Source organism: Abramis brama (genome assembly GCF_963993115.1).
Source record: "Abramis brama genome assembly, chromosome: 7".
In the NCBI taxonomy this organism is placed as follows: domain Eukaryota; kingdom Metazoa; phylum Chordata; class Actinopteri; order Cypriniformes; family Leuciscidae; genus Abramis; species Abramis brama.
This window is the reverse complement of record NC_139969.1, coordinates 12,751,150-12,775,809: the sequence shown is the minus strand read 5'-3', so window position 1 is coordinate 12,775,809 and position 24,660 is coordinate 12,751,150. Positions and strand designations below refer to the sequence as shown.

The 24,660-nt window shown below is 38.4% G+C and overlaps 1 protein-coding gene across 1 annotated transcript in view; it reads left to right on the top strand.

Moving 5' to 3' along the window:
• clstn2a (calsyntenin 2a) overlaps positions 1-24,660 on the top strand; it is a 223,816-nt gene that overhangs the window by 144,085 nt on the left and 55,071 nt on the right. The window contains exons 3-5 of the mRNA XM_084119337.1: positions 550-745; positions 14,270-14,478; positions 21,497-21,646. Of these exons, the coding sequence (XP_083975463.1) occupies positions 550-745; positions 14,270-14,478; positions 21,497-21,646 (555 nt within the window). The remainder of the gene's footprint in view (positions 1-549; positions 746-14,269; positions 14,479-21,496; positions 21,647-24,660) is intronic.

Sequence of the window (24,660 nt, the reverse complement as noted above, 5' to 3'; positions counted from 1 at the left end):
AATTTAATTTTAATTTAAATGTTATACCTTGATTTCATATTAGCTTAGTTGAAAAATAATTACAATTTAAGTGTATATTACAGATAGCCAATATGAAATAAACTGATTGCTTGTAATTAGTACGGCTTGTTAAAAAGACATTTTTTCAAAATTATTCTCTGTCTATAGTGAATACATATTTTATTGCAATGATTTCTTCGCCAGTGGGATGGCTGCTTGAGAACGAGAATGAGGCTGTTGGTACACGCAGTCATTATCACTTTGAAAACACTGTACTTGAGCACAGTGCTTTCTTGCGCAATGTGATTCCAGCTCTGCAATGAGGCAATTACAAGAGCAGACAGTTATTCTTCCTCTCGCAGCACGAATAAAGTCAGTTTTAAAAGCACACCGTGTCCTTTATATTACTGCTGCGGGGTTGGGGGGCCCGACCTGCTGGGTGAAAGTTATAGCAATGATAGCTTGTTGAGATGCACGCAGGAAAAGAAAGTCGTTCACTTGTTCTCACAGCCACTCATTCTGCTTCCTGTGTCTTGTTGTTTCTTCCAGGAGAGATCTGTGCGTTTAAGATTCATGGGCAGGAGGCTCCATTTGAGGCAGAGGTGTTGAATAGGACATCAGGTGAAGGGGTGCTGAGGGCCCGGGGCCCCATAGACTGCGAGCAGCAGAAGGAGTACACCTTCATCATCCAGGCTTACGACTGTGGAGCCAGCCCAAGTGGAGCCAATTGGAAAAAGAGTCACAAGTAAGTAGAGAGACTCTCCAGTGTGGCATAATCTAGTTTGACTGTCTCAGGCTTTAGTCCACATTTATTTAATTTGACTTATTATGACATAACATTATTTAGTTTAATTAAGTCTAATTTAAATTAAATAGCTAAAAGTAGGAGTCTATTGAATTTCATTTAAAAATGTCTATGTATATTGTCCTAATGCTCAGTGATGAGGACCGTTTGAGTGGCCAAAGACTCTCCAAGGATCACAGATGGAGAATTCCAGATATTAGTTGACTCTTGGGGTCAGAAAGCCTAAAAAAAAAAAAATCAAACAGCACCTACATCACCACAAGTTGTTAGGGAGGGTTCCTGGAAAAATACTCCTCACTCATCCAAAAACAAACTCCAGCATATTCAGTTGAAAGACATAACTGGATCTTCAAAAGGGACCTGGTTCTTTGGCACCCGATGGGTTTGGTGCTCACAGGGATAAAAAAAATACCCCATGTCCACGGTTAAATACACTGCTGGATCTTTAATGTTGTGGGCCTGTTTTTTTTTTTTTCTGGAGGTCCTGGACATCTTGTTTAGATACATGGTCTCATGGATTCTAGCAAATACCAACAGATAAAAAATCTAAACCTGACCCCCTCTGCTAGAAATCTTATAATGGGCCGTGGTTGGATCTTCAATCAGGAAAACGATCCAAAACAAACATCAAAATCAACACAAAAATGTGTCACTGAGCACAAAATGAAGCTTCTGCCATGGCCGTCCCAGTTCCCTCTGAACCCTATAGAAAATGAGTGGGGTGAACTGAAGAGGAGAAGCACCAACATGGATCTGGGAATCTGAAGGATCTGGAGATGTTCTGTTTGAAGGAATGGTCTCTTATCTCTTGTCATGTGTTCTCCAAACTCATCAGGCATTATATTAGAAAACTCAGACCTGTTATCTTTGGAAAAGGACGTTGCAATAATTGGGTGCCAATAATTGTGAACTATAGAAAAACATTTATTTCATAATGAGATTTTCCTCCCACTTTCAATTGTTTTACTTCAATGTGCACTTTGTGAATTTTTTGAATGAAAGATTAAAGGATAAACAATGCAGATTTATTTTCACAGCCGCTTTTGCTCATTTACCAAGGGTGCTAATATTAGGAGGGCACTGGATGTAGTCCATAATTATTGTTTTACACTTGATGTGGCACATCACCTAGAAAAGTTTGGTCTAGTGGTTCAAGTACTGGTATTTAGCATTTTGGATTTTGGATAAAAGCTACAAAATACTTGTACAATCGACAAGAACAATCGTCTCTGTGATATGGACTTTGTGAATTAAGGGACTGGTGCTCTGCTGTGCGAATCATCCATTTGTTTAATTCATCTCATTGTCATAAGTTAAAAGCAGAATGAAGCTTAACCACATTTGTGGAAGCTTTTGAAGCAGAAGAACCATGAGGAAACCAACTGCTGTGCTGAGAGTTAACCAGCCTAGAACATTATCGGTTTCCTTTGGAGTTGTTTTTAATATTAACATGGTAGTATAAGGTACTTCATACAGCCCTACCACCACATTACCATTATGGTAGTGTTCAAAAACCATGTATTACCATGGTACCATGTCCAAAAAAATATTAATTCAGTTTTCACTTCACTTCAACAAAAATGCAGACCACCTTATACCCCAACTATGAGCCCGAAGCTGAATGCTATGATCGGAAAGGAAATGACACATTCTCCCTAAAGGGACATGGAGATGGGGGGGGAATGCGATGGGAGGAAAAATATAAAGACTTCAGATGCAAAAGCCTCAAAGTGCCATCTGAAATTTTCTTCTAAAATTAGCATTTTTATCAAGCTTGTATATTTAAGTTCAGTAATTTCACTTTTATGACAATTAATAGGTAATTTTCATTGGCATTAAAGTGAAATAACTGAACATAAACATACAAGCTTGACAAAAATGATCATTCTAGAAGAACATTTCATATGGCACTTAGAGGCTTTTGCATCTGAAGTCTTCAATATTTCAATGCTTTTGCATTCTCTCGCAATTATATAGTTGGGTTACTATATTGTATATAATTTGCGTGCATCAGGGAGCTGCTATCAATATGCAAGGTATTGAAATCGCTTTTGAATGCGTGTTCACATTTTGCTTTCACTTTCAAAATCACAATCACGCATACTGTGACTAGTGACCACACGTATTACAAGATATTTGTCAATACGCTCAGGATCTGTTGCGCACCAAATCCTCAGACATTGTCCTGTTATGCTGGGTACACACCAAATTATTTTTTATATCTTATAAGATTTTCAAAATGTGATAGACCACAAACATGAAGACAAAAAATATTATTATTTATTTTATTTTTTTTACCGTTTTGTTCCTATAGTGTGTGGTGTGCCATGATGTGACAATAGCCGCTTTCCGACCAGAGGAACCTTTTCACAGTTCCTAGAACTATTGGCTAAAGTACCTGTATGTTCCTGCGGTGCGAACACGCAGACTAGGAACGACTTTAGTTCTAGGAACTCCATTTGGAGGAACTAATTTAGCTCCTACTTCAGAGTAGGGTCTAAACTAGCACTATAGGAACTACCTGTGACGTTAGTGTACGCTGATGACCGAACGCACGCAAAACACCAGCACCTGCCATTTTTAAAACAGCTATATGTAAACACACAGATTACTCTAGAAACTAGATACAAACATGGAAAACAGTGATAGATGGGCCTCTAAACCTTTATGCTGAAGAGAAAATCCAACGCAACTTTGAGGGGACCAAGTCAAACATGATTATGTATTTCTGCTCAGCTACGAGCTAGCAACACTGGACATCAACCACACGGCATAGGCTAATAACTTTTTTTTCATATACTGTGTACTTTCTATAACAATTCTATCTAATAACATGTTAAACAGTACTGTTAGACAGATCGCTAACTAATGAACACAGAGAATGCGAGCATTGTTTGCTCTGGCGTTCTCAGCACCGTCAAAATAAAGGTCCGTCGCTCCATCAAAATAAAAGTCGCCGTGCTTGCATCACTCCCTTACCCCTCCTACCAGTTCCTATGGCCACTTGGCCAGTGCGAACGCAAACAGCAAAACCGAGTTTGGGGGAGATTAGTTCATAGAACTGTTTAGTAGTGGACAGTTCCTATAACTAAGTTCCTGTAACTACTTGGTCGGAAAGCGGCTAAAGACAGCACACCACACACAAACAGATTTTCAACCAGAGTCTTGACTGTGAACACAGGAAATCTCGCGAGACTTCAGAATAAGCATGCCGAACGATATGCAGGAAAAAATTGCGATGATAGTGTTTGGAATGATTTTGTTGTTGGAACAACAATACTTGTTGGAATTATCAACAAGCTGATCCTCCATTTCTGCTGTCCACATCAATTTCACTTTGTGCTGCGCCATGACTGCGTTTGTTATGCTTCCGTCTTCCATCATCTCGCTTTCTGATTGGATATTGTTTCGTTTCACGTGATAATCTCCAGAGCGTGTGCGCGTTTGTCCTCGGGGTTCCCCCCACACATCAGGATTTCTGATCGTGAATATTCAACATGTTGAATATTTACGATTCACGATCGGGGCGGCTCCGACGTTCTTCCGAGCAGGTTCGGACACTCTTAACACACCTCACACCAAGGGAAAATCTGATAAAATAATCTGTAGAACCATCAAGATAATCGGGACATAGCTAGGATTGTCGGATTATCTTTTGGTGTGTACCCAGCATAAGTCATCTCTCCTTACGATCTTCATGTTATAAGTGAAATCTGATGTACTGTAATGTAACCTACTACATGCCTAACCATTTGCCTTTAAGGACTCTGTAGAATGCGTTTTTCATTCGGATTTACGCTTTGGGCACATCCCTAACCCCAACCACCAATTACCCTTAACTAAGCTATTGAAATTTCTTTTTTTCAGTAGTGTACAAATTACCCTTAAGGCTGGAATACACTTCTCAACTTTTAAAATGTGATTTTTTTTTTTTTAAAACAACTTTGTAAATTAGGGAAAACCGTTTTAATTTGTCAGTTGTCTTCTAGCAAAGAGACACATTTCTGTGTGCGTTTGTTGTGTTTGTAACAACCTAAAAGTCTGGAAGTGTGTGTTTCCCAATGTTTAAGTGTATGATGCCTATAACCACTTAAAGTCGGAAAGGACATGATGCATAGTGTTTTAAAATGTGTTCAGGGGCGAGGTGAACATAGCCGAAAAGTTTTAGGGCTAACCAGTCTTTTTGGATTCAAATTAGACCAATCTACCTTTTTATGTAACTGACTTTTTCTTCTTGAAGAACAAAGTTAGATGACTAACTTGTAAGACTAGTCTAAGCAGTATATGCAACTGGCCACATTTTAAAAATCATGTAGTGTATGCCAGTCTTAAGGGTCATATACCACTAGACTTCCCAAGACGACTAAGTTGTTCTGAAAAACAAACACAAAAACCTGCTCATTGCTAGGAGGCACTTGACAAATAAAAATTATATGTTCTAAAATTGACGCAAACAAACATGTTTAGATGGAATCACTTACTTACACTGACTGATTGAAGTGAGACAAACACTTCATCACAGACTAATACGAGCACAATAAGTTAATGCATTGTTATGAGCTGATTAATCACTTGATTAATTCAGTGTTGGTGCTTTTTATGTATTATTATTTTGTTTATGCAGGTCTATATTATTATTAATATTTTGTTTATGCAGGTCTATATTATTATTATTATTATTATTATTATTAAATCAGCCAGTAAACTCTGTTCTAAAACAATTCAAGTTTAAAGGGGACGTATTATGCAAAATTCACTTTTATATTGTTTTTGAATATAGTTGTGTCCACAGTATGTGTACACAACCACCCTATTGTGATAATTGAAAATTGAAAAATCCATCCACTCCATTTTTTATTTTCCCCATAAATCTGAAACAGTATGTGTCTCAAAATGAGCCGTTCAAGAATATGCTCCAATGTGACATCACATCGGAACAGGCCTCGCCCACGACTGGCACGGAATCTGCCCTATTAGCATAGCTGTGTGTTTGTGAACTATGTGTGCTTTTGACATAACCTTCATCGGCTGGAAAAAAAAAGTGATTCCAATGATGTTGTTACTGATATAGCTGTGTTGTGGACTTCACTATCCTATAGATCTTAATGTAGCCCTGCCCATTCTGTTTGTATTTCCACAGCATGATGGGAAGGTCCACTCATTTTAAAATCTTCCTGGTCTGCTGACATTTGTTATGACATCCGCTTTAAACATTACAATGCTTATTATAACGTTCGTTAACTCTACAATAAGTAAATCCACTTCACCAGCTAATTACTTTTCGACAGCAATGCCATAGAAATATACAGAGCTACTGCAAAAACGGAAGTTCAAAGACAAAATTCTAAAAATGTCTGCGTGCTAAAAATGGCTTTTTCTCTGCCGCATAAGGTCTATAGAATTAGAATGATTATTAAAACTTTATATAGTTGGGGGCCTTAAGCACATAAATAGGTAATTTAGCGCAAATTCATCTAAAAGCACCAAATTTGGCACAGATGTAGCTCAGGTCATACTGAAATGATTTAGCTAGGGCACCGGAGCCAGCGACCCTCGGGGCCAAGATGGCGGCCAAATCCAATATGGCCGCTGCCCGAAAAGGGTTCCGGCTTTAACTTTTGAACCACATGAGTTACAAATGCAAACTTGATATGTTTTTCAGCTTAATTGATCATGAGAAACACATAGGAATGTTTATATTTATGACTCAGTAAATCTGGACCCCTTGATCCTCCAATTCCAATATGGCCGCTGTCCAAAAAAGCAGTTTGGGCTGTAGTATGGGGCCTTACACCCCATTGTTCATGCAAATTCATCTACAAACACCAAATTTGGCACAGATGTAGCTGAGGGGATACTGAAATGATTTAGCCAGGGCGCCCGAGCCAATAGTCCCTGAGACCAAGATGGCGGCCAAATCCAATATGGCCGCCTGAAAGGGATTTGGCTATAGCTTTTGAGCCAGATGAGATACAAATACAAACTTGATGTCTATTTTACCTTCTTTGACCATGGGAAACCCATAGGAATACTTACATTTATGATTGGGTATATCAGGACCCCCCCAAATTCCCTAAATTCAATATGGCCACTGTCCGAAAAACGGTTTTGGCTACAAATTTTGAACCAAATGCGCTACAAATGAGGATGTGGTGTCTATTTTATGTTTATTGACCACAGGAAGTCCACTGGCATATTTATATCTATGCTTGTGTAAGTCTGGGACCTGTATTCTTTTTTTTTTTACCACAACTTTGAAGGTTATTTCCTTATAAAAGTGAAATGGTTTTCAGTGTTCACATGAATTATCATTATCACTCACAATCACCGGATCTCTCATTGTCTCCACCATCATTGTTTGTACAAGCACCCTCACATGCACATATACAGTGGGGAGAACAAGTATTTGATTCACTGCCGATTTTGCAAGTTTTCCTACTTACAAAGCATGTAGAAGTCTGTAATTTTTATCATAGGTAATCTTCAACTTTGAGAGACGGAATCTAAAACAAAAATCCAGAAAATCACATTGTATGATTTTTGAATAATTAATTAGCATTTTATTGCATGACATAAGTATTTGATCACCTACCAACCAGTAAGAATTCCAGCTCTCACAGACCTGTTAGTTTTTCTTTAAGAAGCCCTCCTGTTCTCCACTCATTACCTGTATTAACTGCACCTGTTTGAACTTGTTACCTGTATAAAAGACACCTGTCTACACACTCAATCAAACAGATTCCACCCTCTCCACAATGGCCAAGACCAGAGAGCTGCGCAAGGACATCAGGGATAAAATTGTAGACCTGTACAAGTTTGGGATGGGCTACAGGACAATAGGCAAGCAGCTTGGTGAGAAGGCAACAACTGTTGGCACAATTATTAGAAAAAGGAAGGAGTTCAAGATGACTGTCAATCTCCCTCGGTCTGGGGCACCATGCAAGATCTCACCTCATGGGGCATCAATGATCATGAGGAAGGTAAGGAATCAGCCCAGAACTACACGGCAGGACCTGGTCAATGACCTGAATAGAGCTGGGACCACAGTCTCAAAGAAAACCATTAGTAACACACTACGCCGTCATGGATTAAAATCCTGCAGCGCACGCAAGGTCCCCCTGCTCAAGCCAGCGCATGTCCAGGCCCGCCTGAAGTTTGTCAATGACCATCTGGATGATCCAGAGGAGGAATGGGAGAAGATCATGTGGTCTGATGAGACAAAAATAGAGCTTTTTGGTCTAAACTCCACTCACCGTGTTTGGAGGAAGAAGAAGGATGAGTACAACCCCAAGAAAACCATCCCAACCGTGAAGCATGGAGGTGGAAACATCATTCTTTGGGGATGCTTTTCTGCAAAGGGGACAGGACGACTGCACCGTATTGAGGGAAGGATGGATGTGGCCATGTATTACGAGATCTTGGCCAACAACCTCCTTCCCTCAATAAGAGCATTGAAGATGGGTGGTGGCTGGGTCTTCCAGCATGACAACGACCCGAAACACTAGCCAGTCTCCAGACCTGAACCCAATAGAAAATCTTTGGAGGGAGCTGAAAGTCCGTATTGCTCAGCGATAGCCCCGAAAGGATCTGGAGAAAGTCTGTATGGAGGAGTGGGCCAAAATCCCTGCTGCAGTATGTGCAAACCTGGTCAAGAACTGCAGGAAACGTTTGATCTCTGTAATTGCAAACAAAGGTTTCTGGACCAGATATTAATTTCTGCTTTTCTGATGTATCAAATACTTATGTCATGCAATAAAATTCTAATTAATTGCTTAAAAATCATACAATGTGATTTTCTGGATTTTGGTTTTAGATTCCGTCATTCACAGTTGAAGAGTACCTATGATAAAAATGACAGACTTCTACATGCTTTGTAAGTGGGAAAACCTGCAAAATTGGCAGTGTATCAAATACTTGTTCTCCCCACTGTAGAAGTGCAACAAACTCCGGCATTACAGCACTTACAGTGCCCTCTACATGCTGTCTTGCAGCCACAGTGGAGGAGAATGGTGCAGGTTTTACTGGTGTTTCCGAGATTAGTCCAGTAAGGTTCCCAAGTCTTGCTCGTAGAGTCCCGATACCATCCCCATGCACTGAACTCTGGGATATCTTGCTGGACAGCAGTTGCCTGATTCCAGTAGAAGCTGGCCTGCAGCAGTGCTCTTTTGATGTGCTGAATCAGTGCAGCTTGGGTGGGTGGCAGGTTCTTGAGAGACTTGGTACCATTTGAGAAAAGGTGATGTCTAGCTTCATCTACACGGCTGGAACCACAGCTCTTGCTGTGCATGATGACGACCATACGCTCAAGTCTTTGGACATGGACGTCATTGTTGATCTGTTCAGGCTCCAAGGGATTCTGTGAGATCTGGTGTTGCCTCCCAAGCTGCCCATGCCCTCTTTTTCCCATGGCCCAGGAAGGCTGAGGTTGTGTCACAGCCTGTTAAAGCATGGAAGAGTGGTAAGGCTAGTGACTTCTGGGGACCAAGATCCTTGCTGATTTCATGAGCAGGAATGTCCCTATAGTTTTTTCCACCTGCAAAGCCGATCCAGAGCTCTGTGAGGCCGAGTGTGTTGAAGAAGCGGATGGCAAGGATGACAACATCGCTGTCGACAGTCCGGACAAATGCCTTTTTATGGCCATTGGCCCCAGCATGTGCAAGATGCAGGATTATTCTTGTATCTGCTTCTGGATGATTATAAGGCTGAAGGGCAGACATGTCATACCCTGGTCTGTTGGAGAGTACAGAATCTATCTTGGTGGAAAGGAGGAGTTTACCTGACATGCCATGCTTGGTTATCTCTTCACTGATATATCCAAATAGTTCATCCTTGTTGTCCTCATTTTTCAGGAAGTCACTGTTCCAGTTACGTTTTGGAATTGGAGTTCTCCCATGTACTTTAGTTCTTGATCCGGTTCCTCTGCGTTGGTGAGTTTGTGTTTTGAGGTTCTCCTCTGGATATGTATCAAACACAATATCCAATCGCGTGACAGTTTCATAGCTCATGTGTGACCTCACAAACCCGTTAACCGTTTTTCGGACAGCGGCCATATTGAATTTAAGGAATTTGGGGGGTCCTGATATACCCAATCATAAATGTAAGTATTCCTATGGGTTTCCCATGGTCAAAGAAGGTAAAATAGACAACAAGTTTGTATTTGTATCTCATCTGGCTCAAAAGCTAAAGCCGAATCCCTTTCAGGCGGCCATATTGGATTTGGCCGCCATCTTTGTCTCAGGGACCATTGGCTCGGGCGCCCTTGCTAAATCATTTCAGTATCCCCTCAGCTACATCTGTGCCAAATTTGGTGCTTGTAGATGAATTTGAGTGAAAAATGGGGTGAAAGGCCCCATACTACAGCCCAAACTGCTTTTTTGGACAGCGGCCATATTGGAATTGGAGGATCAAGGGGTCCAGATATACTGTGTCATAAATATAAACATTCCTATGCGTTTCTCATGATCAATTAAGCTGAAAAACATATCGAGTTTGCATTTGTAACTCATGTGGTTCAAAAGTTAAAGCCGGAACCCTTTTCGGGCAGCGGCCATATTGGATTTGGCCGCCATCTTGGCCCCGAGGGTCGCTGGCTCCGGCGCCCTAGCTAAATCATTTCAGTATGACCTGAGCTACATCTGTGCCAAATTTGGCGCTTTTAGATGAATTTGCGTGAAAATGTGTTTAAGGCCCCCAACTAATAGTTATTGTTTTAGTTATTGACCTGGGTGTGAAAGGGCCTTTAAAGTGTGCTCTCGTCACCTTAAATCTCAAATCAGAGTGAAGTTTAGTGTACCGTCCAGCCTTCACTCGCTCTCTCCTTCCATCATTCTTTTTTCTCTCCTTGTCCCTGGTGGCACTCCAGGAAATAAATTGGCTACAGGCACACATACACACACCCATACTTGCACACATTGCTACACACCCAGCCCCGGCTGGCCCTGCATTGATGACCCATCAAGATGTTTACAAAGTTGCCGGAAGCTCCGCATGTGCACGACAATCTCTCTTACAATAGCAACTCACTGCAGCTGGAACACAGCTCTGATGAAGTGCAGGAGAGAGCCATGCTTCAGGCACCTACTGCTGTGAGAGAGAGAGATGAAGAAGTGCTTTTGATTTCACAGCTTGGGCCGTTCTGATGAATGTCTCTTGACACCACGGTACAGAGGGGTGTGTGGGAACGTGTGCTCGCAAGAGAGATCGCAGAGTACAGGATATCAGCGGGATAATCTAAATGCAGGTCCCATTATCTTAATGTCTCCATTTAGGAAGACATACAAAAACACATGAATTTATGTTTCTGTCAAAGAAGCTCACAGCTGGTTTGACTTAAAGGAGAACTTCGGTCAATTTTAACATTGAGCTCATTTTTTTGTAAATTTGGAGTGCTGTCAATACAGAGAACAACGACAAAAATCGGTGTTGCCTACACCGTGTTATCCTCTTTTTAAAATTTGCACCCTGTTGACTTCAATGGGGCAAGTTTTAAACCTGCTTTTAGCCTCTTAACATCCTTGATGTGTCATTACAAGTGCCCAGCCATTTGAGTGATTCCTTCAGAGTGAACACGGGTGAATCTGACTGCAGTAGATGTGAAAGATATGAATAAAAATGAATTGTATTTACATCCTGTTTTCGGTCGAAGTCCACAGTAGTTGATTGTCGAGTTCACGCGCATAGGTTTAGTTACCTATGATCACGCGCGTGAACTCGACAATAAAAGAGGATAACACGGTGTAGGCAACACCGATTTTTGTCCTTGTTCTCTGTATTGACACCACTCCAAATTTACAAAAAAATTAGCTCAATGTTAAAATTGACCGGAGTTCTCCTTTAACAGCAGACACTGAGCTGGACTTCTTGAAGATTTAATGTGAGCTCTGTGTACCCCAATACAACTTTCTCTGGGTTTTTTGTACGTGTGTTGATGTAGGGTTGTCAAATGTACCGATACTACCGGTACCAGTCAGTAGGGGTGCACGATTCAGAAAATGTCACGATTCGATTCGATATCGATTTTTAGGCTCAAAATTCGATTCAAAATCGATTTTCGATTCAAAAACAATTCTCGATTCAAAAAACGATTCACAGTATGTAAATGTAGTTTACAATGTGATTGCAGTAGACATACAATTTAAAAGAAAAGAAACACAACAAATTAAATTTAGTTTGATATTACTTTATATGTCTTCATACAAAAATAAAAACTTTTGCAACTAAAAAGTGCAAAGTGCCAAGCTTTGGCCAGCTTTCAAATACATTTATTTCAAGTTTAAAATAAAACTTAAATAAAAAAAGGTTTTACTTTTAGCTTTAAAGTGCTGTAGTCAGTTCAAACAAACAATACTGCTAAATGTGGTTACTTCAGCTACCAGGTTGACTGTTGAAATGTGAACTCGACTGGGCACATTGAACTTCCTAAAATTAGACCCTTTCTTTTTAGAACTGTGGCAACTACAGTCCATTCAACAGAACTTTTGTGATGTGTCAGAATCACATAATGGATCAACATTTAGGTGTATGTGTGTGTGTGTAACCAGTTCATAGTCCACCACTGGCTGGCATACCACTGGCTATGGATTGAGTTATTTTCTTTGTCCGTTCAGAGTTTGGTGGGAGTTTAGAGCATTGAAAGAGAGTGGTTGGTTGACTGGCAAGTTTAATTTTAACTTTTACTTTTACTTTACTTTAACTTCAGGTTGTTTTTCGTCCATGTCTTTAATGTTAATCTCTGGGTGATGGCGTAACATGTGATTTCTCATGTTTGTGGTGTTTCCAAAATACTTAACTTTCGCTTTGCAAAGCCTGCATATAGCATGATTCCTATCAAGTTCCGTCTTTCCCTCGAGGTTATAAAAGCCGAAATGTGCCCAAACTCTCGCCTTCAATGAGGATGGAGCAGGTTGAATAATTCTTTCTGTCAGGTTTGCCATTGTTTGCGGCGACTTGCTTCTGCTGCACTTCTTCTTTTGGTTATGACAAGAGTGTGCAGACGTCAGTGTGAATTTGACGCAGCGCCATCTATGGGAATGGCAAGCTAAACTCATTTCAGGACAATAGTATACACACCATTACAAAATGAAAAAAATAAATAAATATATGAATCGATTTTTGGAATTCTATGAATCGATTTTGAATCGGTAAAGCTTGAATCGCGATACAAATGTGAATCGATTTTTTTGCACACCCCTACCAGTCAGTACTAAAAAAGAAAGTTGACGGTACCAACATTTCTACCGGTATACCAAGTATATTTGGTACCCCACTGATAGAGGCTGCTTTCATGCTCTCGTTCTTGTTTGTCAAAGGTTTCTATTTACAGCATACTTTTACAAGCGTTGAGCATTGTAGCCAATCACAATCATATGACGATGAACGCAATGGCCTATCAGAGGTGCTAATCCGCTCAACACCGTTGAAAATGCACAAGGTTTTCCCATTATAACCAATGAAGTGTAAACACGATGTAAATAAAAGATTCATTGTACAATTAAAACAGCATTTTTCGCAAACAGGAGTTTTCGTGAGAGTGCAGAATTCAGTGAGCTTGCACTTTAGAGATTAACAGCCTTTAGTGATTATTAAAGGAGGGCTCTTCTCTTGCTTCTTTCTGTTTATAACCCATTCACAATCTGAATACAAGCTTAGTTTTTCATGCTGCCAAGTACACCGCAAAGTTTCTGGATTAACAACCATATTTAAATGGACAGTTGAATTGGAAGCTGCAATGACTGACAGTGATAACCAACGGACGACACAAAACGGGACACAATTTAAGTACTTGATTCAACAGTTTTTGCTCTGGTACCAAAATTGGTACAGAGAGAAAAATGTTAGTGGTATTGGTACAGACTACTGAAACTTTGGTGCCGTGACAGCCCTATGTATACTGTATACTGTACATAATTGCAGTGCAACTGTATTTAACATTTCCCCAGTTAAAACTAAACCTACACCCTCAGCCCATGTTTTCAGATATCCAGATAATTGTGAACGTTCAGATTCATTCATAATGAAATGCAATACTTAGCAATGATTGTATTTGCAGACATACTGCAGGCATAGCTTCATCTGCGTTCATGTCGGTGTGCAGAATGCAGTTTGATAAACAACATGTTTGATGAGTAATTTTGTTTTGGTGAAACTGCTAATCAAGCCATCTATTCTACCTACTGCACGACACAGTACTATTGTTATCAAGTAAACATGTTTAAAATACTTAAAATTAGATTATATTAACCAAGGACATGCACATATTCAATTTAAATAACCAGTCTGGCCATGTCTGGTCTCAGTACAGGTTTTAGAGAATAATTTAAATCTGTCTTTGTTCATTTCTTTAACGCGTAAAGTTATTCACAATTCACTTGGTGTTATATCAGTCTCAGTTCTATACAATTAACATCTCTTCTGTTCCTCACCCTGATTAGTTGTTCTCTGTCCCTCCCCCTGTTTCTATTGCAGGGCTGTGGTTCATATCCAGGTGGATGATGTAAATGAGTTCTCCCCAGTGTTCAGGGAGCCGTTGTATCGTGCCACTGTAACCGAGGGCAAGATCTGTGACAGCATCCTGCAGGTGGAGGCCTGGGATCAGGACTGCTCTCCACAGTACAGCCAAATCTGCAACTATGAGATTGTTACACAGGAGACACCTTTTGCTATTGATCGAAATGGTAAGTCTTAGATATGGAAACGTGTAAAAAGTACACAGAAATCATACTGTAAAGTATGCATACTGTGTAAAGCAGAAGTATTCTGCCAGAAATACTTGAAATTTGCCCTTAATTAAACCTTTTAAAGAAATTGAATATTACTGCTCACCTCACTAAATGCTTTGGTAGAATTTGGTAGAGGCCTTTTATTATTTTCACTTATCTTATGCAAGTTTTTTTTTTTAAAGGAATTAATACTTTTCAATAAAGGATTTATTTTGAACTTTCTATTTCAAAAGCATACTAAGCAATACTAAGAATGCTGAAGAAAATGTATCATTTTCCACAAAAATATTTAAATAATTAAGTTTTCAACATTGGTAATAATAAGTAGTGTTTATTGAGCTCCAAATCCACATATTAAAATGATTTCTGAAGGATCATGTGACTGGAGTAATGGCTTAAAATAAAAAAAAATCTTAAAATATATTCAAATAGAAAACAATTATTTTAAATTGTAATAATTTTGGACAACATTTACTGTATTTGTGATCATATAAATGCAGCCTTGGTGAGAATAAGAGACTTATTTTAAAAACATTTAAAAAAAAATCATACTTTTCTTTTGCATTGTGAGTGTTGATAAAATTTCCCCATCATCAACAGTGGTTATTACATTATTGCTTTATTTTAATAGTTTAACCAAACTTTAGGTCTAGGAATATACCGTATATAATTTTTTTCCTTCTAAGTAAAGACTAAGAAGTAAAACGTATGTTTGTTTTTGTTCCTTTAGAATGCTATCGAGGAAGAGTACATATATTCACAAAATCCCAAAATATTACTCGATAACTAAGTACTATTTACACCCCACTTCTGTTGTGGCTGGGCTGGCTATTTTCTACTTGTCTTTCTCACTGTTTTGCTATTACATGAAGATTATAAAAGTGATAAAGACATTCAAATAATTTTCTCACTTCCATACTTCACCTGTGATTTCTCTCTTAGATGAAGATGATTGAATTTGATTTGTTTTAGCTTTCATTTTCTGTATTTGTCTTTCACGGGTGCAGAATTGATGTCTTATTTGCTTATCTCCGAATGCATGAGTGAATTAAACGGCTCAGTGGCCAGCTGGACCCTCAGAGCTCCAATCTTTGACACATCCGGGCACGTCAGAAACGACTCTAAGGTGCAGGAGTGACGTTAGCCCACAGATCACATAGCCGTCTCCATGCTTTGGCTGTCTGCCTCCTTCTCATGTTCTCTTGTGGGGTGTCAGCTGTCGCAAAAGAGATGCGGTCTCTTTCATGGGCTCAAGTCGAACTCAGAGCTCCTGTCTCATCCACTTCCTCTTGCCGCCTTGGGCCCTGCCAGCGTCTGTAGTGCGACTGGCATTGACAGGGCTTGGTTAGTGCCAGGCGAGAGCTGAGTGATGCATGGGCCGCCTGAGTGGATTTTGTTCTGAGGGCTTTTGGCTCCATTATTTACTGTGGATCAGAGGGCAGAGAGAGTTATTAAATACAACAGGCCCACTGGCATTGTGTTCTCCAGTCCAGAGAGAGAAGGAGGAAGAGCAGGGAGAGAATCAAAGAAAATGAGATCAGGAGAAAGAGAGAAAGATTAATAGTTTGAGTATAGAAACATGCACTAATGATGTTAGTTAGAATGGATTTAAGGTTGTTGGTATGTGTTGGTGGCAGTATGAATCTTGTGGTAATTCACTAAAGATCTTCTGTGAGATTTTGAAACCCTTGTTTTTGTGCACCCAAGAACTATCAGTGGAAAATATTCCTAACATTGACACAGAGACATAGAGACAGTGCGAATTAAACGAGATGCAAAGAGGCACAGACATTTTAATTTGATACTCACTTTTGAATGGAATTCGATGAGAGAAAAGGAGAACGATAGCAAGAGAAAGACAGAAATAAAAAAATATATAAAAAAAAATAGAAAAAGAGAGAAGGTGGGAATAAAATAAATAAATGTAAAAGAAAAAGGGAAATCGGATATGGTAATTTATACCATCAACAGCACTAAAATTCTGCTTGAAGCCATTCAATTAGTGTTCTTTGTTCTTTATGCTTTTATTCTGTTAGAACAGAAATTAAAACACACGCTGAGGCGCATGCTTTAAGTTTCAATCACAAGTGTCATGCCTATTCAAACTGAGGCACACGCCCCCTCAGATTTTGAATGCAACTTTCACAAAAAAAAAGTGTCTGATAATTATGGTGCGTGATTTATTGTAGATAAAGAAAAGTGTGGAACATTCTGGCAGAATTCACTTGTCAAAATTGTCTTAATCAGTCCAATTTAATTGTACATGCAGCATATTATTTGCTTTTAACTGGAAATTCTGTCATCTACCCACATTACATTACTAATATCATCTTTTTTTGTTCCACAGAAGAAAGTCAGTATACTGACCTTTCATCTATGCTGCTCTTTTTTTTTATTCAACAAAATGTTCATGTGTATCCTACTTTATAAATGTAGGGTGTGTAAATGTATCCTACTGTATCCATTTATTCTGCTCTTTTTCATTCAACAAAATGTATAATGAGTTACGTGTCTACCAAGTTCAGCAGCAATTTAGCATGTTTTATGATTTTTATCTTATTTCATACATTAATTAAAAGAGTCATTAACATATACAAATTTTACTTTTAATGGCAATCAGTGAATGACAATTTCCTGCCCACTCTCCACCAAGTGAGCAAGGACAGCCAATGGTGCCCCTTAAAAAAAGGTGCACGATGCCCCTGGCTTGAGCTACACTTGCAGAAACATAGGCAAGTTGAGGATCTCACATGTTTGCTCGCCCTCTTTGTCTTATTTTCTGTTTTCATACTCCAGGTTTTATCTGCACAGCACAGACAGAGGCCCATTGATAACTCACTGGAGGAGAACTGTTCCTTTTAAAACTCCCCTGCTCTTAATCATGCCACCTGACATTAGCTGCTGTAATCAGCTCTATCAACTGAGCACACACACACACACACCTCCCGCTTCCTCCCACATACCTGTGTTTGTTGAAGTATAAGGCTTTGAGGGGTTTTCAAGACACACTTTAGCTTTGTGGCTCTGAGGATTGGTGCAGACTTGGTCTGGGAGCCCAGAACGACTGACCTCTATTCCTCATTGCTGTCTCCTTGACAGCACGGCTGGTCTCATTGAAATGCAGCCAGCAGGTAAAAATAACCACAGGCCCACGGACGTGTGAGAGCATCAAATCACTAGCTGCTAGTTCAGCCTCATCTGAACTCTGTCACCACGGAGTGCATTCGGACTCGCCGCCATGCACCAAACAGCAACCCTGCTGATGCCTATAGCAACTATGGGAGCTAAATGCTAAATTATACACATCAGACCTGTTACATAAAGCACTCATTACTCAAATGACAAGAACCAGGTAGAGGATCCATGTCATTATGGTTATTTAACCTGGAGCTCTGCAAGTGTACTGTCTGTGGTTTGCTGACTTTTTTTTTGGCACCTCTTGAGCTGTTAACCAGGAAGAATACTCATCACTAAAAAAGCTTTTAGAGCATAGCCTGGCTTCCCGCCAGAGGTTAGAAAGTCAGAATGTACCTTTAGCTCTTAGCTGATAAAGAATGACTCATACAACAATGTCAGATCTGTACATTGTTTCTGTACAGAGGTCCGGGTCAGTAATGATTGATTATGTTTCATATGTCTTGATTGAATGAAAGTGCATCTTACTTAGTAGAAGCAGAACCAGTTTCCAGTAGGCTTATAAATAACTGTTTGTTGTTTACTGTACAGCAGCGCTATAGTTTGTGCGTGTCTCTCTTGCTAAATGCCTCATTTGAAACATAACTGAAAGATTTAAATCTGATTAAGAGCTTTTTTTAACTAGTTAGCACTATAAGCTAATTAAAAACACAAAGAAAATATAGTTAATTTTACCATTTGTATCTTCAGTAAAATTATGTGATATGATATTTTTAAAAACATTCATATTGGATTAAGAATAAATACTTAAAGTTTGGGGTCAGTGTGATTTAAAAAAATAATAATAATACTTTTATTCAGCAAGGATGCATTAAATTGTTAAAGTGACAGTGAAGACAAAAAGATTTATATTTCAGTTAAATGCTGTTCTTTTGAACTTTGTATACATCAAATAAACCCTTCTTTCTGGCCAAAGAAACCATTACGGTTTTAACAAAAATATTTAGCAGCACAGTCTTTTTCAACATTGTTGATCATAAGGAATGTTTCTTGAGCCTTAGAATGATTTCTGAATTATCATGTGACACTGAAGACTGGACTAATTCAGCTTTGCATCACAGAAATAAATTACATATTAAAATATATTAATATAGAAAACCGTTGTTATGGGCCAAGCACCTAAGTTGCTCATGCACCTATTGGATCTGTTAGTGTTTTTATTATTATTCTTCCTCCTCTTTCCATTCTTGAGTCTATGGCAGGTTATAGAACGGCTTGTGGGAAAATGATGAAATTTAACACGGTGATAGAGGACAGTCTTATCATTAACCACAGCATATTTGGAGTTGCACTCGTGTTTATGCTAAAAATGTTTGTACCATAAGGGCTACAAATTTCTTTTTCCCTTTGATTCCTTGGATCAAGCCGATTTGAATGCATGTGACTTTCTGTCACGCCGATTTTCACCAAAATTCGCTTAGATCATCTTTAGACCATGCTGGCAAAAAGTTATTAAAAGATTTTTGATAAACCAAACTGTTCTTGAATAACAAAGCAAACAAATTTGACGAAGAGCATGTCACAGTGGATGCGAGGCTGGTACTTCATCACAAGAATTGACCTGAGGCAACTTGCAGTGGGTTGGCACAGTGCCACCTACTGGTCAGGAGATATGAAAATGGATATTTTTGCTTATAACTTCTGAAAGGTTTGCCCGAAATTCATAAAACTCTTTTGAGTCAGTGCAGCATACTAAGTCGAATGATACCAAATTTTCCCATATCAGCCATTTTGAATTTTGTTGTAAAATGATATATTTTACAAACACATTAGCGTATCGCTACGAAACTCAGCATGGGTCATCAAGACCATGCCCTGAAGCAGAGGTGGACAGTAACAAAGTACATTTACTTGAGTACTGTACTTAAGTACACTTTTTGAGTATCTGTACTTTACTTGAGTATTATTTTTTCTGCAAACTTTTTACTTTAACTTCACTACATTTGAAAGACAAATATCATACTTTTTACTCCAATACAATTGTGTCAAGGTCCTTGAGTAGAAAGTAGTAACGTCAGTCGGGATGATTTTGGTTGCAGGGGTTGCATTTTGGTTGGAAATGAAAGTCGGATTGACGTCAGAAACCGACTGATGTTGGTACTACAATACAACTACAATACAAAGTCTGTCCAACGTTGGAGATTAATGTCAATCCGGCGTTGGATTCTGACATCAACCTGATTTTCATTTTCAATGTTGGGTTTGGTCTTCTAAATGTGAATTTTGTCATTGTTTTGGAGCACACTAGCTTATAGATAACAGTAAGGCTAAGATATTCATACTAAAAGCCAAAAAACTTTAAATAGGGCAATATTTGAGGGAACAGCCATTTGGGTTCCATTGTGGACGTTATTGAGTGACTTATTCAATCCCACTACTGGAACTGTGTTCTAGAAATAAATGTGATATTGATATGAGGGAAGGCAGGCATAGATTCAGAGGCATAAGGTACTGTAAGTATTACACACAACAATGCAACAATAATAAAACAATGCATTGACAATTACTTTTGATACTTAAGTACTTTTAAAAACGAGTACTTCTGTACTTTTACTTAAGTCAGAATCGGTCTTTACAACTTTTACTTGTAACAGAGTAATATTTGACCAGTAGTATCTGTACTTTCACTCAAGTAAGGAAGTTGTGTACTTTGTCCACCTCTGCCCTGAAGGTACTCAAAACGTTTTGATACAAAAAATTGTAATGACATTTAAAAAAATGCTAATAACTTTTGATTAAGTTTGCCTATTTTAATGAGACTAGTCTTGATATATTCCTTGAGTCATACCAAGAACAACAATAGCAATAATGCTACATTTGGTCAAAATTGTTGTACACCATTTGGAATTACATTGAAATCCTACTTTTTCAAACTCCTCCTAGACCGTTGGTTCAATTTTAACCAAAATCGGCTCTGACCATCCTCAAACCATGCCGGCAAAAAGTAATTAATTCGATTTTTGATTGACCAAACCGTTCTTTAACAGCACCACCTAATGTTTAACAGTGATATACAATTGAATCATATTACTGGTATTTATCATTTTGCTGCTTGCAGCTATATTGTTAAATTGCAATAATATTTAACAACCTTACTGTTTTACTTGTATTTTTGATCAAATAAAGTCAGCCTTGGTGAGACTTCACACTGAACTCAAACTTTTGAGTGGTGGTGTACACTGTAAATCGATTTGTAGTTGCTTCTAATCAGGCACTGAATAGAGTATCCATTAAAACAAAGTTAGAAGGATTTTGTTGAGAATGGGGATAACATTTTGAAATGCATCCATTAATTTGTTTTCTCCATGGAAGAATGGAAGGTGGTTACTGCTGAGCTCTGTGTTCGGAGTAAATATATATTCAAAGTATGAAGTCATCATTTGTTATTTTGTTAACCATATATCCCACTTACGTTATTTTATTTGCCATGAATGCAGATAATAAACCATTATTAAGCCTTGTGAAATGCAAAATATGGAAATTAGATGTAATTGTCTTTATTCTAATTAGCAGCACTGGAAACAGTCTTGCAGATATAATCCATAATTGCTGCAACATGGACACTTACACTGTTGAAATTACTTTTGTGATTGAAAACATTTGGCCAGAGTCATTGTATGGGAGCTTAATTACTGTTTAAAATCATATGATGTTGTAGTGTCTCTGTCTGGTGGCTGCAACAATTACAAATTGCTCTCTTAAGTTTTATTTATCTCACATATCATGAGCTTGTTTTTCTCTCTTTCGTTTTTTTTTTTCTTCTTTTGTCTCTCTCCAGGCAACATCAGGAACACGGAGCGACTGAGCTACGACAAACAGCAGCACTACAAAATCATGGTGACTGCTTACGATTGTGGTCAGAAGAGGGCGATGGAAAGCGTTCCGGTTCACATTGACGTCAAACCAGTGTGCAAGCCTGGTTGGCAAGGTCAGTAGATACTACTAACCAAACACTGTTGCCCTATTCCTTACGCCATTCAAATTAGCTGTGTATCCTGATCAGTTTTTTTCATGAACAGCTAATATTTTGGTGTTGACACTGCTAATGACTCATGCAACTGGCTCAAAAAGTTCTATGGGTCCATTATTATTATTAATAATATTATTATTTTTAATAAAATAAAATTGTCTGGAATTGTCTGGACGTTCAAAATATCCCCTTTTGCGTTCTGTAGATGAATAACATACAGGTTTGGAATGACATGAGGTTGAATAAATGATGATAGCATTTAAATGTTTGGGTGAACATTAAGTCAAATAAAAAAAAGGAGTTGTGAATCGACAGGGACTAAAAATTAGAGTGCATTTGAGATATTTGCGACTAAAGATAAAGACTTACCTTAGATGTTGCCTTTAAAGACCAAATAATAAGAATGTCAATAATACCTGGTGAAAGCTATTTTTCTAGAATTCCCATTCATCTCAATGGTAGTTAGTCAACTCATGCAACTGGCTCAAAAAGGTATGTGGGTCCATTATTATTATTATCATTATTATTATTTTTATTATTTTTATTATTTTTATTATTTTTATTATTTTTATTATTTTTGAGATTTCAAATTGTCATGTGGCAGTTGACTAACTACCATTGAGATGAATGGGAATTCTAGAAAAATAGCTTTCACCAGGTATTTCTCTTGGTCTTTCAAGGCCACATCTAAGTAAAGTCTTTATCTTTTGTCGCAAATATCTCAAATGCCCTTTAGAAATAGTTTTCGATATGCTGAAGGTCTTTTGGAAATCAAATAATTGCATTTATATTTTTAAGAAAAAGTGTCACTTGTGGAATACAGGAGTGAATGGCTACAAATTATTGCAGGAAGAAAGAGTAATAGAGTGCCTAAATAGTCATTTTAATTTAAATAGTGTCTTGATATTAAGATAAAAACTCTCTCTAATTTTGAGTCCCTGTCGATTCACAACTCTGCCTTTTTTATTTAGTGATTTTGACTTAAAGTTCACCCAAACATTTCAATTCTATCATCATTTATTCACCCTCATGTCATTCCAAACCTGTATGTTCTTCATCTACAGAACGCAAAAGGGGATATTTTGAATGTCCAGACAATAACAGTCAATGGGGTCCAAAATATCGGACCCCACTGAATTTAAGTTGTGAGTGAACTATCCTTTAAAGTCACAATAAAATTGATTTTAAAGAGAGTTGACCTGAGTCATGTAAAATATCTGACAAACGATTTGTTCAAATATCAGACATCACTACTTCTCTCATGAACATGCTAAAAAGAATTTAGGTGGATGTTAAGATTTTCTGTGAGGTAATGACTTAAATTGCAGACTCGACTTTCTGTCTCTGCCTTATATCCTCCCTCATCCTCCATCCACAAAATGGTCAGTTTTGTGACTCAGCGGAGTAGTCTGTTCTCACTGACCTCTGTGATCCCTTGTTCTGTTCTCCTCTCGTCTGTGGCATACACTGTTAGTGGTCTTAACTAGACAGATCGATATCCGCGGAGTCCTTCTTCCCAAAGGGACTGCACAGCAGCTTCAGCCTACAGTTTGTCCACAGACACTCACACTGACCTCTCGGAAAGAACCCATTATTGCTTTAATATCTAATGCCTACACGACAAAGAAGACAATACTTTTGCATATGCTGTGGTAATGGATTTGTTCTAAACAGTCAGTGGGCAGAGAATTCAACATTTGCATTTTTCACAGTTTACCTTCTTTCACGCATCGATTGAGGTCTGGAAAATGTCTGCAGATGAATTCAATTCGCAGGCATCAGTTGAGCCATTAGCCATTAAGAAGCGGGTGTCAGGGGCTCGAGAGACAGACGCCTAATCACTGTCATCTAAAATTGTGTTTCGAGCATAAAAAAAGATGGGGGATTTCTTTCTCTCTTCTGCCAGGAGGAGTTAGTCAAAGTCCTTCTGATAAAGGAAACAATGTAACTAATTCAGTCCAGACAAAAGTCAAACTTTGTCAAACATTCAGCAGCTACAGTGTCAGATGTTAAATAATTCAAGACGTTTCATTAAAGGGATATTTTAAAATACAATTTTTTTTTTTTTTTACTCATTATTTACCCAATAATGTCATTCCAAACCTGTATGACTATTTTTATCCTACAAAACACAAACGAAGAAATTTTAAGGAATTTTGACTCTGCCCTATGCACAGTATGTAGTGTGTGTGTGTGTGTGTGTGTGTGTGTGTGTGTGTGTGTGTGTGTGTGTGTGTGTGTGTGAGTTTGTATATGTGTTTATGTATGTAAATTTATTTAAATGTATTTAAATGTATTCATTATTTATCATTGTATGGAAAAAGCAGCATGAATAATATTATTTTCCCATTTTGTTCCATCACATGGAAATCAGGGTTTGAGGGTGAGAAAATGATCCTAGAATTATATATATATATATATATATATATATATATATATATATTTTTTTTTTTTTTTTTTTTTTTTTTTTTCTAGTGGACTATCCCTTTAAGACACAGATCGGTCTCTCTTACAAAATTCTCAAGTTTTTTAATTGGAGACAATTTTGCCATTCAAACTTTAATCCCAGCTGCTGTCACACATCTCGTCACATCTTCTTTTCCTCACACTTGTCAGGGTGACAGCACAGAAAGTGGGAAACTGTTCTGAGAACAGTATCCTGATTGAACCAATTAGAGGAAGTGTGTTTGTTATCTGTTTGTAAAGAGAATTTGGTGTGAGGTGACATGGATTTAGATGAGCTATTACCTGGAGAGAGGAACGCCGCTCTCTATGCCAAGAACAGACTTATTCCATGAAAGGGCAGCTTCTAGTCTAAAGCAAGCCAAAATGTCAGACTTGAGCGTATTAGCAACAAATCTTGTAAATCCTCAACCCTTTGCAATACAGTTTTCATGTTGGGGTTTTGGCAGTGATACAGTTCACCAAGCATGTCTGTTTGACTCGGGGTAATTCGGTTTTCTTGTGCACAA